General features: G+C 33.8%; 1 protein-coding gene across 1 annotated transcript; it reads left to right on the forward strand.

Moving 5' to 3' along the window:
- Positions 1-4223: 4223 nt before the first annotated feature.
- LOC125878174 (protein WVD2-like 5) lies at positions 4224-14794 on the forward strand. The gene is made up of 9 exons (XM_049559363.1): positions 4224-4369; positions 4944-5235; positions 5313-5588; positions 5715-5767; positions 5969-6040; positions 6176-6272; positions 6362-6433; positions 6542-6652; positions 13812-14794. Exons 2-9 carry the CDS (start codon positions 4978-4980, stop codon positions 14298-14300), a joined length of 1428 nt encoding a protein of 475 aa, XP_049415320.1. The 5' UTR covers positions 4224-4369; positions 4944-4977; the 3' UTR covers positions 14301-14794.
- Positions 14795-16968: the final 2174 nt, after the last annotated feature.

Below are 16968 nucleotides of genomic sequence, written 5' to 3' on the forward strand. Positions count from 1 at the left end.
TTGTCTCGAGCATCGAGAATCATACTGTTAAAATATTCACACATATTATTCAACAAAACATCACATTTATCACATGTAGAAAAATGTGATTTAGACCATTCAGTAGGTGGTTTTTCATTCAACCATGCAACGGCTTCGGCATCTAATTCATGCATCTTCTCCATGCAAATGTTAAAAAAACTCCACAATTGAAGCATTTGCAGCAGCCCAAAGATCATTCTTGAGGGACAAACCAAAAAAACCAGCCTTCTTAAAATTGTTATAGAGATGTCGCACAAAAAATCTATGGTCAACATATGGCAAAATCTCGTTAAATGCTTCGACAAGACCTTTTTGTTTGTCCGACATAAAAGTCCAGATTCCTTGATCGTCGATCTCTAAGTCACCAGCCAAGTGGTTTAAAAATCATGACCATGTCTCCTTAGTTTCCTTTCAACAACGGCATATGCTACTGGAAATATGTTATTATTAGCATCTAGATTCACTATTGTCAATAATTGATTCCCATACATTGGTCCCTTCAACCAGCACCCATCCATACCTACTATTCTGGGACATCCAACCTTGAAGCCTCTTTACAAGCAGCAAAACATAAGTAGATTCTTTGAAATCTATATGGCTTATTAGGCATCTCATTATTAGTAAACTTCATATAAATTGAAGTGCCTGGATTTATTTGGCAAATTGATCTTTTAAATTTCCATCAAGTAATGCAATTGCCCTTTTTATAGCCGTCCTAGTTTGAGTTAAAGTAACATGAGCTTTAAGCTCGACACTAACCGTATCTCTAAATTCAGACATCTTCCATCCCCTATTATGTTTAATTCTATCAAGATAGGTCCTTGCAATGAATGAAGAAGTTATCGTCTTGTTATAATGGGGCCAATTTTTACAACTATGTGAGGGATTATAAGTTTTTACCTGAAACGTATTTTCCCTGTGCATTTTTTACGCCATTATTTTTCAGCTACAATCATTATGTATACACTTTGCCTTCATCCTTACTTTATCTTTCTTTTTCCACTGAATATACCTTCCTTGGCCTACCTCATAAGTTGTTACAACATTTTTGAACTCTTCCTTGCTTTCGAAAGTGTATTCCAAAGTAAAAATTGGATTTTTTCCATCAACCTTTGCATTGTGCTTCGGAAAATCAAAACTTTCATTGTCTGAATCACCATCGAAACTCTTATTGTCTTCAGAGTTAACACAATCAGGATCCCTATCTTCATGTAACATCTTCTTTTTAATTTCATCAGTAATAAACTCTCTGCCATCCTCAAAACTATATTTATAGTGTCCTTGTTTATCAACCATCAGCTCGTCATTGGAGAATTCATTTTCAGAATCCTCAAAATCATCTCCCGAAGATAAGTTTTCCCTTTCAAACTCTTTGTCAATAGGTCCGATGACATCTTCATTCTCTGGAATGCGACTAGTTCTGCAACCAAGCTCAATTGAATCGTCTATTCCAATATAAGAGTCCAAATGCTCAAAATATAACTCCACTACTCTATCTTTAGGGATGATTTTTTTTTTATGTTATGCGCTTCAACCTCCGTGGAGACTAATCTCCATTTGCTACTAAGCTTCTCACATTTATGCCAAAATACTATTGAATCATTCAGGTAACCACATAATTCGACCATCTTCTTCAAATCATTCAATTCAACATAATCAAAGTAGTCAATGATACCACCAACATACTGTTTGGCTGGTTGATGTTTTATCAATCCTTTATGATAAACTTTGATACTAAAAAATGACTCCTTGAACACAAAATCTGTAGTTAAAAGATTACATATTTTAGCCGATTAAGACCGCATTCTCAATGTTACAAAGCATGTATACTTTGTACACCATAACTTCTAAATATTTTTGAATACACAAACCAAAAAAAGCCAATAGTAAAAAATCAAAAAAGTATGTTGGCCTTTGGATTGCCTAGACTAAAAGCAAAATAAATTCTCGATCCCTTGGAGTATCTTTTGATTAACATCGTTCAACAATGGAAAAAACTTGTGTCGGTTGATTTTACAAGAAAAATGGTTTTTTTTTTTTTTGGAAAGGTGAGAGTGTTGTTTGTTGGAAAATGGGAGTTTTCATTCTTTGGAACTGATCCAAGAAAACAGGTTTTGTTTAAGATTTTTGTATTTCATGTGAGTTGAACATCTCTGTTTAATTTGACAGAATTTTTTTGTGTCGTTAGGTTTTTAGGGTGAAAGACTAAATTGATAAGTTTTTAACATAGCTAAAGGACCTTTTCCATAAGTTGCATATATGAGGGACTAAATCAATCTAAGTCTATACATTAAGGGCTATTTTGATCATTTTCTCTCTCATAATATGAAATCATGAAATGAAATCAACATGAAATCACATGTCCAAACGCTAATTTCATCTCTATGAAATCACATGTCCAAATCCTACAAAGTAAAAAGTACCATAATTATAAGATTAATAATTTAAAATATTTAAAAAAGATGTATAAACTGTGGTAAAAAAAACCCTGCTTAGCTCTCAAAATTTGAACATCATCACATATTGCTTTGTTGGTTAAATGATCAAGATAAACAAAAATGATTAACAATTCAAAATACTTAAAAAAAACATATAAAAATTGTCACTAATTTTTTTTGTTTGACTCTCAATATTTAAATACCGTCGCATAAATTAAAATGAAAAGACTATATATTACTAGTCAAACGATCAAGTTGAACAATTATGTATTTAGGTTAAAAGAAGAAAAACATACACCAAGGAGTTCTCTAATATGGAAGGGCGGCCTTTTTTTAAAAAAAAAATTGACAACATAAATGTCTTAAATATTGCTCAAAATTGATGAAACCGTTTAAACTCAATTAAGAATCTTTATACTTTTGATATAGCATATATTATATATAAGAGAAGAGAAAAAAGAAACTTTCCTCGGAAAAGAGTAGATAAGAAAGGTTTATTAGTGTAGACATACAGGAGTCGTTTGGTAAAGTGTATAAAAATAATGCTAAATAAAATGTATTAGTAATGTTTGGATTAATAATGCTTGTATTAGTAATACTTGCATTAATTATAGATTAGATTATTTTTATGCATTATTTGATTTGGTACATTAAAAATAGCATGCATTGCTTAAAAATGTTTATTTACAAAGATATCCTTCACAATTATGGTGGAAAATTGTAAGAAAAGGTTTTAAGGAGCAATTGTGTCTTTAAATATTCTAATGCATGCATTAAAACTAGTATAGCTTACCTAAATCCCGTAGTATAAATTAGTATATGTGTATCACGCCCGTATAATTTGACGTAGTTGTGTATTATATATAAAAAAAAAATTATGAATATGATAAACAATGATTTAGTTATAAAATAGTAATGCACATACATAACAAACATATGATACATAGTCAATAAATTGAGCATATTGTTCGTGTTTTCCTATAATAAAAAAAAACAGGAAAGAAAAAAATAAATGAAGAACTACCTCTTGATTAACTTTAAATGATTAACTAGAGAGAGAAACTATTTACAATTCAAAATAAATGAGTGATAAAGGTAACTGGAGTAGTGATACAATGGAGTGATTATAGGTATGAAAAAAGGGAGAAAATAGTAAAGTTGGAAGATTGAAAGTTATGTATCTGGAAATGAGAGAATTTGAGAAAAAAGAGAGATTTTTGTAATTTTTTAAAATGGTAGGGAATAATAAAAAATATGATAAAAAAGGATGTGTAATTAGGCAATTTTTCCAAAAAATTACCAGTAATACCTAGAAATTCATCGTATTAGTAATACACACTTTAATACACAATAAAGTATATAATTAATGTTTGATTTAGTTATACATAAGTTGAAAAAAAATACCAAATAAAAAAGTTCATGCATGCATTATTTTTTCGTAATACACTCGACCAAACAATCCTATAAAAGACAATGTAGCTGCAAAATAGGATGCAAAATCTAGCCGTTGATATTGTCACGTCAGCCGATCGATGGCAATTTTCTCTCTCTAAATGTCGAGACATACCAACTTCTCTCTCTTATCAGACAGTGACCTGGAATAGATTTGAATATTGCTGGCACCACAAACTTTACCAAATTCTAAAAACACCCCCAAAACCTCTCACAAAGCTGCAAAAGCCCTCTCCACAGCAAAAATTTTCATTTGAAAAAACAAAAACACAGAGTGATGGACTTGTAATCACAAAGCTCCACAAACTCTTCTCAGTTCAGACCTTTTCACTTCCAATTTCACCCAAAAAAGAAGTGCATTTTCTGTTAATCACTGTTTTTAGGTTTCAAGATCTTTGTTTGTGAAAGTTGTTTTCTCAGATCTCTTGTGGATTCAATGGACTTGTAATCATTTTTAGGTGAGTTGATGTTTTTCAGAAGCATCTGCATTTGTTTGTATTATTTAATAAGTTATATCTTATGAACATCAGTGTTATCAAGCTGAAAATAGTTCCTGGGTCGGAGATCTATTCTACTTTACTCACTTTGTTGGCTTGTGCTATTGTTACTGGACTTGATTTGGTTTTTGACTTCTTTACTTATGCTGTGTCATGTTTGTTTTTTAACATTGGTTTGGACTTGAGAAGTGAAGTCTGCGTTTTTTTTTTTTTTTATGTGTACTGTTTGGTGGTCGTATAATACTGATGGTACAAGTTTATGTTTTAGCAGGTGGAAGGAAAAAATATATATTTTATATTTGAAATCTGAACTTTGATAGTTGATGGGTTAGCTGTGATTTTTCTGATCCTTGGTGTTTTAATCTCTACATTGTGTTTGATGGTTGTTTTCTCATGTAGTGTGTGGCATAATTTATATATATCTGATTGTTACCAACTACAATGAAGAAAAGAGACTGTTTTTGTATTGCTTAATTATACTTTAAAGTCTCCCCTTTCTATAACATGATGTATGTCTTGTGGTTGTGGTTTCTATAATTGGGGATTGCTAGTTTGCATCTTTCTAGAGCATGATGGAAGTTGACAATAACATATCTGTTTCCGTAAACGGGTCGAGCTTTGGAAATGGAATTCACCAACTTCCAGAAGTAGTTACTGGCAAACTAGATGATGATGTTCCTAACGGAAGTTTCAGTGTTCAAGGATTGGAAAGAAGTTTTCAGAGTGCTGTGATGGTGAATGATAGTGAAACTGTTGGTTCCACTGCACACGAGGTCGCACACGAATCAACCACGACTATAGAAAACAATCCCTGTGCCAGTTCTGAGGTAAGGGAGTTCATTGCTGGATTATTAACTTGATTGAGTCTTTTTTAAACCACAATTACGAGTTTTTTCTTTTCTAGGGACATGAAGCCAAAGAATCTCGAGAGTCTAAGAACTCCAAACAGCCCAAAGCTCCAGCAAAAGGCAAAAATACTGCATCCATTGGTGTCAAGAAAACCAAAGATGGCAAAGATGCATCAGCTGGTTCTGTTGTTTCAAATGGTTCCCTTGCCTTGCAGCAACGGTCTAAACAGACTTCTTCCCTTGGTGTAAAGAGTAAATCATTTAACGACAGAAAAACTGCTGATAACAATTTAAAGCCCGCCGTAGCCCATATAAATGTCAGTCATGCTAAGGTAAAGGTGCATATCGTCATTCTTGTTGTAGACAAATACAGCTTAGGGCACAACAGTCTCTTTAGTTTGTTAGTTTATGTGCTTCTGGGTTGTTGCTCATTATTACTAATGTCTATCTTCTTGCAGCAATCTGGCCAACCTGATGCAATATCACCTTCTCCAAATGCTGACGGCCTTAAGTATGTCCTGTTTCCTCTACTAGTTGTTCCACTATCTGTTGCATTCAGCTGTATGACATTTAAACCAAGAATTTTCTGAGAGATCCTAATCTCTCTTTGGCCTTTGTGTCTGAGTTTCTTTAAGTCTTCTTTTGTGCTCTTTACGCGATGTAAGATATCTTATCTCTACGATGGCTTGTGAACTATAATTTCCATCTCCAGGGAGAAAACAAACCCAATATCTTTGAAGAAAGCTGCCCCAAATAAAGCTGATGGAAATGCAGAATCACCTTTGTATCCTATATATGCTGATCTTTCTTAACTTTTTCCTCTACTCTTTGCTTTCCTCTGTACTAGAGATATTTTTTTTTCTTGGATGCATTTGTCTGAAAGGATGAAATTTCCAGTTTATCCTTAATCACTTTAAAGGAGTCCTGCTGCAGATGCCAAGTCTCGCAAAGTAGGTGCTCTTCCAACCTACAATATGAGTTTCAAGTGCGATGAGAGGGCTGAGAAAAGGAGAGAGGTTTGTTCTCTCCTCGCATTAGCTGTTGGTTTCCATTGTAATCCTATCCTGGAAACTTGATAGAGTTTGTTTCTGTTTCATTTGAATAGTTTTACTCTAAGCTTGAGGAAAAAATCCATGCGAAGGAAGTCGAGCAGAGTAATTTGCAAGCCAAGACTAAGGCATGTTGACTGTTGTGCTCTATCATTTTCATGATGTAGAAATCTGGTAGTGGCTTCTAGCATTGCCTTTTAAGACATTCATTTGTGCTCTTTGTATTTGTCAATCAGGAAACTCAGGAAGCTGAGATCAAAATGTTAAGAAAGAGGTTAAAGTTTAAAGCAACCCCCATGCCAAGTTTTTATCAGGAACCCCCTCCTCCCCAGGTGGAGTTGAAGAAGGTAATATTTTCTCTCTTTGATACGTCACGAAACTCAGCAATAATTCATGTTCTATGACGAAAACATCTATTATAAAAAAAAAGAATTACATTTTAGGCTCTTTATTTCTTTGCATTCCTTTTCTTCCAAATAGATAGTATCCTCAATAGTTGCTTAGACTTTAGGTTTCTATAATTCTACTCGTGTTAGGCTCTGTATACTTGATGTATCTGGATTTCATGATTGGTCTGACAAAATTTTAACCAACTTTTATGTGTGACCTTAAGTGACTTAATACAAAAAATAAATGAGTCATGCCATATAATTTTACTTAAATAGAAGAGTTAGGACTCACGTAATGTGAAGCAATAGTCAAGTCTGATATGTCCATTGTTGCTTTGGCTGGCATTAGTTAGATGCTCTTTTGATAAAGGGTATTTTGGTACAACTCTAAGCTGAAAACTGAAACTTATACTTTTAGTTGTTTTATCAACTACTTCATTGCTCACTGATTATAAATTGTTTTTGAAGATTGTCTCTAACTTGAAATTCTGGAGTATTTTTAGTTGCTTCCAATGTATTAGGCAGATTTCTGTTATCTGATGTGCATTATTTCTAATCATTAACTTTTTCATTTATAAGTTCAGAATAACATTATGAAACAATCATTACTGCTTAAAACAACCAGATGATGGCATGTCAACATGTTTATTATCTGAAAATGTTACTTCAGAAAAATCAGCAATGTGGGTCGGGGACTTTACTAATAGACTCCATTGATATTGACAATGAACATCAATAATAGTGGAAACATTCTTTAGATATCAACCTGCAATTCACTAAATGAAAATGGTGTTCTTTTTCATAGTTTGTTAGACTGTTAAATCAATAGTGGAACTAAAAAAAAAGAGTTTGGGCTCTTTTTTTTGGTTGACTTTTAGCCACGTGCGGCGGCTAGGCGCATGTGTCCCAAAGTGACGTATATTTTTTGGTAATGGGTATACTCGAGAGAAAGGGTTTGGAATTCGACCTCCCCGTCTCAAAGTATTTAATTAATTTTAATACTAGTAGTCCAGAAAAAAATCAATTGCTGGTGTATGTTCCAGTTATGTTCTATGTTGCTCTAGCACGAGCGTGGGTATCAGTTATGGGTATGGATCTAGAGGTTTGATTCATCATTAGATTTATTTTAAGATTGGGGAATATGGATCTGAGTATGGATATCAGAGCGGGTATGGGTCCTGGATACAATTAACAAATATATATGAGTAATATATAATTATATATGACAATTAGTTATTTAAGATTGTTGAAAAATAACTTATTTTTTTAATTAACAAAGTGATCTAAATCCATTATTGTTACTTAAATTAAATGAAAAAATGTCTATTACGTAATTATAAATTGGTATACATATACTCCCTCCATCCTAATTTATGTGGAACTGTTTGACTAGGCACAAAGTTTAAGAAAGTAAAGAAGGTTTTTAAAATTTGTGGTCTAAAACAAATCTTGAACATTTGGGTGCCTATAAGTCATTTCATTAAGGGTAAATAGGAATTTTAAAGTTAAGTTGTTTCTATTATAGGAATGTAACGTTCTTTTTTGATAGACTAAAGAGGAAAGTGTACCACATAAATTGGGACGGAGAAGATTTTATATATATATATAATATAGTAAAGATTATTACTCATAATATTGAGTTAAGGTGACATTTTATATAATGTTGGTATTGGGTATTAATTAATCATAAGAACTATTCAAATGTAAATGCTAATGCAAAGTCGACCATATGTTAGAAAATGCAATAATTAATTAAAGGTAGGTGGCAGTGTCAATCATAAGTAATAAAGACAATAAAAAAGAGATGTTAGAAAAGTAATGAAAAAAACAAGTTAGAAATTGAACTTTGATATTTATATCAAAGAAACTTGGAAAATATTACAAGTAGGGAGCAAGCTCTATCCAAGTCTTCTTATGAGAGAACGAGAGAGAGATGAGAGTGTTTCTTGGAAGATAAGGCGTGTTTTACAAATGGAGAGGGAGGCTATTTATAAACAAAAATTGCTATAGTTTAAAGTTCTACAATAGAGCTGCAGTAATGCTATAGTATCACTCTAAATAATTTCAGTCCATGTTTGCTAATGTCATGCATGATATCGACTTTGATAATGCTTTGGTGATAGCATTATGATGTCAATTTGGTTGAAAATTGATGCAAAGACAGGTCTTCTATATCTTCAAACTCGGATTTTTCTGACGCCTGCTTTTGATTTCCCAGGAGCTCAACTCTGAGTTGTTGAAGAATTTTTTCCCTTTGTTGGATGAAATCTCCTTTGTTATTTGAGTTGGCTCACTCTGTAGTTGCAATTGATTTTTGTTGTAAATATGAAACTTGGACTACATCTATTGGGGTCAGATGTCCTGGATTGCGTCGGGACCATTTATCCACTTTCAACATATAGGCCTCCGACTGGTTCCAACTATTGTACCATTTACAATGACCTTGGAGGAGTCGCCATGTGAGTCCTTATGTCCTTCTGGTTTGTGGAAAACAAAATTTTCAAAATGTATCCACGGGATATGAAGCCTATGGGAAAATTACAAGAGTACAGAAAATTGATGTTCATTAAAAAATCTTTGATAAAACTATTCATATCTCGCACAGAGGGAGTAATGATCTCAGTTTTGTGACCATATACAAGCCACCATTGATGTAAAAAACAATGAGAGAATTCAGGGGCTAGTTGCTTCCCTCATAGGAGAAACTAGGAATGTTTGCCAATGTCATTTTGGAAGGTGAACTCATTCATCCACACTCTTTGTTAACCAAAATAATTGTAATATTAGGATTCGAAAGGTTGGGAAATTCTTTTATACTTGGCTAGGTGCATGCCCCATTCCGTAGGTGAGATTATTTTACTTATCCACATCGTGGTATGAGTAACATATGTTTGTGTTTGCTTGTCTTTATGGGGGTTTAAACATGCAAGACTGGGTCTTTGTGAGGATAAATTCATAAAAGTTTTTGTGTGTATGCAGGAGTTTTTTTTTTGGATAAAATTGGCTAAAGGGCTAATTATTCTCTTAGCTACCTTTAGGGGGTTGGAGTGCCAAAATTCAGGTTCATTTTATATCATTTTTATAACAAGTTGGTTTATCAGAGGAGGATCCTTTGTTGGAAAATTGGCTGTGGCATTGGTGAAGAATTGTTTTGTTTGATATTGAACATACTGTGCCACTGTTTTGTGAAAGATTAAATGAATAATTAATGGGGAATAAAGAATCAATTTATTTGATTCTTATGAATGAAATATCATGAAATTTCTGTAGTTGTTTTTTTAAAGAGAATTGATTCATGCTTCTAGTTAGGATATTATACTAGGTAGTTCAATTGAAGTCACATACTCACTTTGGCTACTGTAGATTTGTTTCTTTATCAGCTGGATCTAACCTTTAATACTGGAAATACATCAATGTTGATTATTTTAGTTTTGCATATTCTCTATCAGCTGTAGTCACATCAGCTCCCTCAAGATTAGATGTCAGTTAAACCAGGTCAACGAGATGGTTATGCGTCTAATTTCTCATATATAAGTTGTCTTTGATCTTTAAGAAAATATTCATGCCTTATAGCTCTAACTATTTGGATGACTTCTTGGAGGTTTAATTTATCCACAATCTGTTTTCTCACTTTCTGGCATGGAGCACCTATCTGATGAATCAATTGCAGCAAATCATTTCTCATTTTGCTTTCTGGCACAAGATTATAAGTAATTGGATGAAGGACATTCAATATTTGGAAAAAATGACAAGTAAATTCTCAAAAGAATGTATTAGTTGCATGTATGCATATAAGGAGGTGTCTTTTATTATGGCTTTTTATATTACCTGTTTTCCTGTTTTTCCATCTGGGACTTAGTTCATGGTTATCACATGCATAATGATTATTTTGTTCAGGGGTTCTATCCAGTGTTATCAAAAGGCGAAAAGCGCTAAAAGGCGCTAAGGTCTGTGGGGGCTTTAAACGCAAAGCACAAATAAAGTGTGGGCTTTAATGAAAAAGGCGCAAAGGAAGAAAAAAATACAAATATATATGTTTATTCCAAGACTAATAATTATATACATGAATGACAAATATATGACCAAAGAAATTGATTTTTTTTTTTTATGATAAAGTGAAATATCAATTGTTTAGTGTCACTTCTTCATAAGAGGCTCATTGGCAAGGAAAAGTTCGTCTTAGAACCTTGATGACGACACTGAAGCGCACATAAAGCGAGGCGAAACGCTCAACGCGTTTTGAGCCTTGCTTCAGGGCTTAAGCGCGCTTAAAGCGCGGCTTTGATAACACTGGTTCTATCTTTGTTTAAATTTAGATCATTGGTTATATCCAGAGATTTGTTTCCAGTCAACATGGAATGAAATGAACCAAGGAAAGGTTCTTTAAGTTTGCCAATTTATTGTTCTGATTGCTTTTATAGTCCATTTTTGAAATGCTATACAGTTTCTTAATGGCAACACTTGTCCTGCACTCTTCATATTTCTAAAATTTCATGATACTACACTCTTCTTAATTCTGATTTCCACTCTACTACTAGGTTTGACCTGTATCTTTGTGAACACTAAACCTTTAGCAAAATCAAAGTATACTTTCATTCTGTGATAATTAAACATAAATGGATTCAACTTAGTTTTAAGCGTGGTATGTCTACAATGGAACTCATGAACTATCAATGGTTAAGTTGGGTAGCTTGGTAATGTTGGAAAATCTTCAGTAGACTAGAAGTGGCTCGCTCCTTTCGCTACCTTAATGTTAAGATTGACATAATAATAATAATCATGTGCTTGACCCTGTCTTAATTCCTGGTGGATTTCTTTTTTCTTTCTTACCCCATTTATAATTGTATTATAAGGTACACAGCTCAATGGTCTAAACTTGTTAAAGTTCACCATTCACTTTTGTGATTCTCCGAGTGTCTGAGTAAAGTGGGTGTGCCTATATTATGATGCAATCATAGACCATTTGTCTAGTACCTACTAGAAAAATATCAGCAATTATTCAAATGTGAGGATACGAAAACTTAAGGAAATTTGCACATATTGATCATAATTTATGACTCTAGTATCTACTAGAAAAAGAAAAGGATCCTCTTTCGGTCTTGCTGATCTTCCTAGTATGTCCTAAACATAATGAAGCTATAAATTGATTACCCTCACCCTGGCCCTAAACAATCAGCTTTATCCAAGGTCAACAATACAGTATGATAAAAATGGGTTGAGGTGAATTACCAAGCAGGCAATCATCCCATCAATGACTAACTTGTTTAAAATGGGGCATGCGACGATCTAGAGCATCCTCAGTTTTTGTTATCATAGGTCCCTGGGATCATTTAACTTTGACATGGATGTGTGTTCTTTTGTGTAGATCCTTACAACATACCCAGTAAATCCCACAAGTTGGGTCTAAGGAAGATGATGTATAAGTAGTCTTACCCCTACCTCATGAGGGTAGAGAAGCTATTTTCAATAGACCCTCGGGTCAAGTCAAGCACGAAAAAGCAAGAAGGAAAAATAATACATTAGAGAATACCAGTAGCACCAACAAATAATATGATAGCCGAAGCAAAAGAAACAACAGGTAATAATACGTAGTTTAGAAAGCAGGAGGAGGAAAAAAATACTACTACCACTGATAAGGGAAACTAGACGACTGCCTACTAACCTTCTACCCTAATTCTTGACATTCGATATCCTCCTATCTAGGGTCATATTCTCGGTAAGCTGCAAGTTTTTCAGATCCTATCTAATCACCTCTACGCAATACATTTTTTGGCCTACATCTACCTCTACTCAGACCCACCACACTGGGAATCCGTGCATCTCCTCTTCACATGCCCACCTTATCAGCGTCATGTCCCTCATCTTGTTCACCATGGAGGCCACTTCCACTTTGTCTTGAATATCTTCGTTCTTAATTCTCTCTCGCCTAGTATGGCCACACATCCATCTCATCATCCTCATTTACGCCCCATACAACATAGCTGGTCTAACATCCACTTTATAAAACTTACCTTTAAGAATTGGTGGCACATTCTTATCACACAAAGACACTGGATGTGAGCCTCCATTTCATCCACCCCGCTCCAATATGATGTGTGACATCCTCTCAATCTCACCATTTCTTGGATTATAGACTCAAAATACTTGAAGCTATCTCTCCTAGGCAATGACCCGAGTATCAATCCTCACTTCCACATTTGCCTCGTGGGTAATGTCACTGAACTTGCACCTGTTTGTCCCGCTCAATCTGAATCTCTCCTAGGCTATCACCTGAGTGTCTATCCTCATTTCCACATCTGACTTGTAGGTGACGTCACTGAACTTGCACCCGTCTTAGTCCTGCTCAATCTGAATCCTTTAGACTCCAGGATCTATCTCCAAACTTCCAAGTTCCACCTTATCGTCAACTCCTTGGGTGTCTCGTCAATTAATACTGTCATCTACAAATAGCATACCCCATGACACCTCTCCTTGGATATGTTGCGTCAGTACATTCAGCACCAAGGCAAATAAAAATGGACCAAGCACTGATCCATGGTGCAACCCCATGACAACTGGAACATACCTGCACCTGATACTTAGCTATACCGAATTCTATATTAGAAAGGAAGTTGCTTCTGCCTTTTCTTTCCTTCAAATTACCAGACTTGATAGTGTAAAGACAGCTTAGCAACACTGAAAAGAAATATCATCATCATCACAAGAAGGCTTTTTGTCTGCTCATATATGAAGATGTGGCATGTGTAGACTGGTTAGGTTTGATTTGTTTAATGCAGCAAATTCGTAATTCCAGTTCCTCTTGCTGTCAAATGTGCTTGTTGACAATACTTTGATATTGCCAATCCTTTTCAGTTTGTATTTAGCTGGGCCTGAATGTTCTGGTCATTGTTGAATATACTGCACCATGGTCTGGCTTCTTTTTACTGCACGTAAAATTCACACTAAATGAGCTCATGTCAAACTCTTAGCTATTGCTATGTCTTAATAGAACTCTAATGCTGATCTTGCTGGTTTGTTCTCACTTCTTAGTCATTTCCTGTTCTGTCTGTTTTACTTTTGACTTAGACACGACATTTGATTTTCTGGTTATGCCTTTTTTCACTATATAATGATGTAGATACCAACAACAAGAGCTAAATCCCCCAAGCTTGGCCGGAGAAAGAGCTCCCCCACCAAAGAGGCAAACCATACTAACATGCACACAAGTAGGTTGAGCCTGGATAAAAGTGCATCTCAAAATCCTGCTAAAGGACATCCTCCAGACAATGTCAAGAAGCCTACACGGAAATCTCTTCCAAAGCTGCCATCTCAAAAAATCAACTTACTAAGTAATACAAAAAAGCCTTCCCCCATCAAAACGAGCATATGTCAGGAAACAAATGAAGCTGCATCTAACAACATGAGTGCAGTTGCTTCTCAACCAAACAACGTACCTGAGCAAACAAATGAAATTGAAACATTTGTTCAAGAGCATGAAGTTACATCTGTCGTTGAAACAAGCCAGAGTAAGACTTTTGTTGAAGCTCAATCCGAGACTAATGTGGTGCAGCCACCCCATTGCAGTGGAGAAGTGAAAGCAAGCACTGAAGCGGTAACAGATTCATGAAGCACCTTCAGTTCCTCTTTGCCTAAAATAGTGAAAAAGGTACGAATAAGACTTGGTTTGTTTGACAAATGAGGGTATGGAAGATATTTCACCAAACAAATGATATTTTGTCCATAGCAACAAGGTTGGTCTAGTGTTCTTATTCTTTCAAGATTACTGGTTTGGTCATTTAATGTGCAGGAAGCTTCAACACACTAAGGTTGTCATTTGCACCTTTTTTTTTGGGCTAATTATGATTTATGCGGCTTCCTGTGTCTCCTGATGTTGGGTGATTGTAAGTTTTGAGAATTGTCTTGAAGCAGCTCAAGTCTTGAATTAGTAGAAACTTTGGTGCTCATTGGGATTGTACTGGCTGTTGGAACTGTTCTGTTGAACATCATAGGTTTTGTTTGTTAATCAATATGTATTTATTAAAATCCATATACTCTTTACCAGGTTTGCTTCTCCATGCACCTTGATTTTCAATTCAATTAAGTGATATATTTTCTTGAAAACCATATTCTATTAGGTGTAACTCTCACAACTTGTAGTGAAAAGATTGTGACTCATAATAGCATTCTGATGTCGGATCGGTTTATGGCTACTCATTTCTAAAGTTCTCTGAAATAGGAGTCCCAATCCTGTTCCCCTCACCCCTAAAAAGCAGGATCACATATACAAATTCAAGTGGATGCCATGTTAGTAGGTTCATTTTAGGTACTAGGAGTTGTTTTGGTCTTGTTATAGACTTATTTGTCAGTAGAAATTAGAAAATATAGAAAAATTACAGTGCTACAGAAACTATTTTACTATCATTTTTCATAGTTATATTGAACTGAGTTTTAGTTGGAGCTACATGGGCAATCAATAGTTGACTTGGACTTGCAGTTTTTCTTTTTCTTGGTTTTAAACCATTTCAGATCTGTGGATGTCTTGATTCAACGTTTGCTTGGCAAATATCAAAACTGAGCCTGTTTTCAAAGTACTAATGTCTCCACCCAACAAGGCCTTTTCTTAAGTTGTTTCTAAATACTTTGTAACCAACTTGCCTACTTCATTAGTTGTAACAACCTTTTCAAATGGGAACCACACTTGTGGCTTGAACACATGCTCTAAGTTAAAGGAGACTGACTGAACGGTCTCTTTCAAACTAATAAAGTTTATTTGTCTTTTGGTTTGATAAGGTGTATTAAGAATATATTTTTTTTGGGAGGACTTTCTTGATCGTCTCATTTAGATTAAGATGTGGCTAAAATCTCTCGGAGGGTAGCATGTATTACACTTGAGGTCTCTCGAGCCTCCCATTGTACCAACGTCTATAACAAATTTTAATAACTATAACAATCAAAAATAATTGGAAGATTTTGTTGTTTAAAAAATAATGGTGATTTGTTGATTTAAAGTTGCAATATAGTGTATATATTTTAATGTATTGTATGACTAATTTTTGATATGTTGGTTTAGAACTATAAAAGATATTGAGTAATAATTGATGGTAAAGTTAGTTTTTTTAGTTATATGTTACAATCCTATAATACATAAACCACAATTTAATCAAGTATAAACCAACTTTTTAGTATCATCAAATTAATTTACATGGTGTACAATATGATTTAACCTTGGTGTCAAGTTCAAATTAATTTAAATTAATTTTATCATAATGAATGAATTATACAAAAATTATAACCAAATAAATTTAAAAAATTATTTTATACATTAATGATAAAGTTAATTTTTTATTATATGTTTCAATCTACAATGGTGTAAAAATGATTTAAGCAAAAAAAAAAAAAGAGCGAGAAAAATATAGAAGAACAAAGAATTTTTTTAGAAAATACAATGAGGTAAAAATAATAATAAAAAGAAAAGAAAAGAAAGGATAAAGAGACCACTGAAGAGACGGGAGGGAGAAAATTTTCAAAAATAAATAGAGTGGAGTGAGAAGAGAGATTGAGGGAGAGATATTTTAGGAAGAAGACTGAAAAGAGAGATCTTCTAAGATTAAAATACGTGTGTTTTTTTTAATCTCTATATTATATTTTAGTATTTTTCATTTTTTTTAATTTTGTTTTGTTTTGTAAAAAATTATTGCTATGTAGGTGAATAATCAAACTACTGTTATGTAGAGTAATTTGGGTGCTTAAATTGTATAGTTAAGGTTTTTTATCCTTTTCTATAGGTAGGTATTCAAATTTCAAAATCTAGTAGCTACTTTAGCATACTTATTGCCTCTCCCATGGGTCTCTGGATTATATGTCTGATCAGGAAGCTTGCTGGCTGCTGTTTTTGTTGAAATATCCTGGCATTGCACTTCAACCATGTATGATATACTGTATTTGCCATTGTCATTTTGTACACGAGCTTTTTGTCCATTAAAAGACTTCATAATAGATATAATTACCATTTGCTATTTTTCTCAAATAATTATTGTTTAATTATTATTCTCTTTTTAAAAATTAAAATTTTCAATTGTATTATATTGATGTATATATACAGTTTTTTTCTTTTAATTTTAAAAAGGGAAAATGGTAAAAAAAAAATGCACTTAAACTATGTGAAAGAAATAAAAATGTCCTCCGTTTATCGTTTGGCTCAAAAATGTCCTTACCGTCAATACTTTGGTTCAAAAATGCCCTTTAACTATGCGAAAGGAACAAAAATGCCCTCTGTTTGTAGTATGATCCAAAAA

This window comes from Solanum stenotomum, chromosome 10, assembly GCF_019186545.1.
Source record: "Solanum stenotomum isolate F172 chromosome 10, ASM1918654v1, whole genome shotgun sequence".
Taxonomy (NCBI): Eukaryota; Viridiplantae; Streptophyta; class Magnoliopsida; order Solanales; family Solanaceae; genus Solanum; species Solanum stenotomum.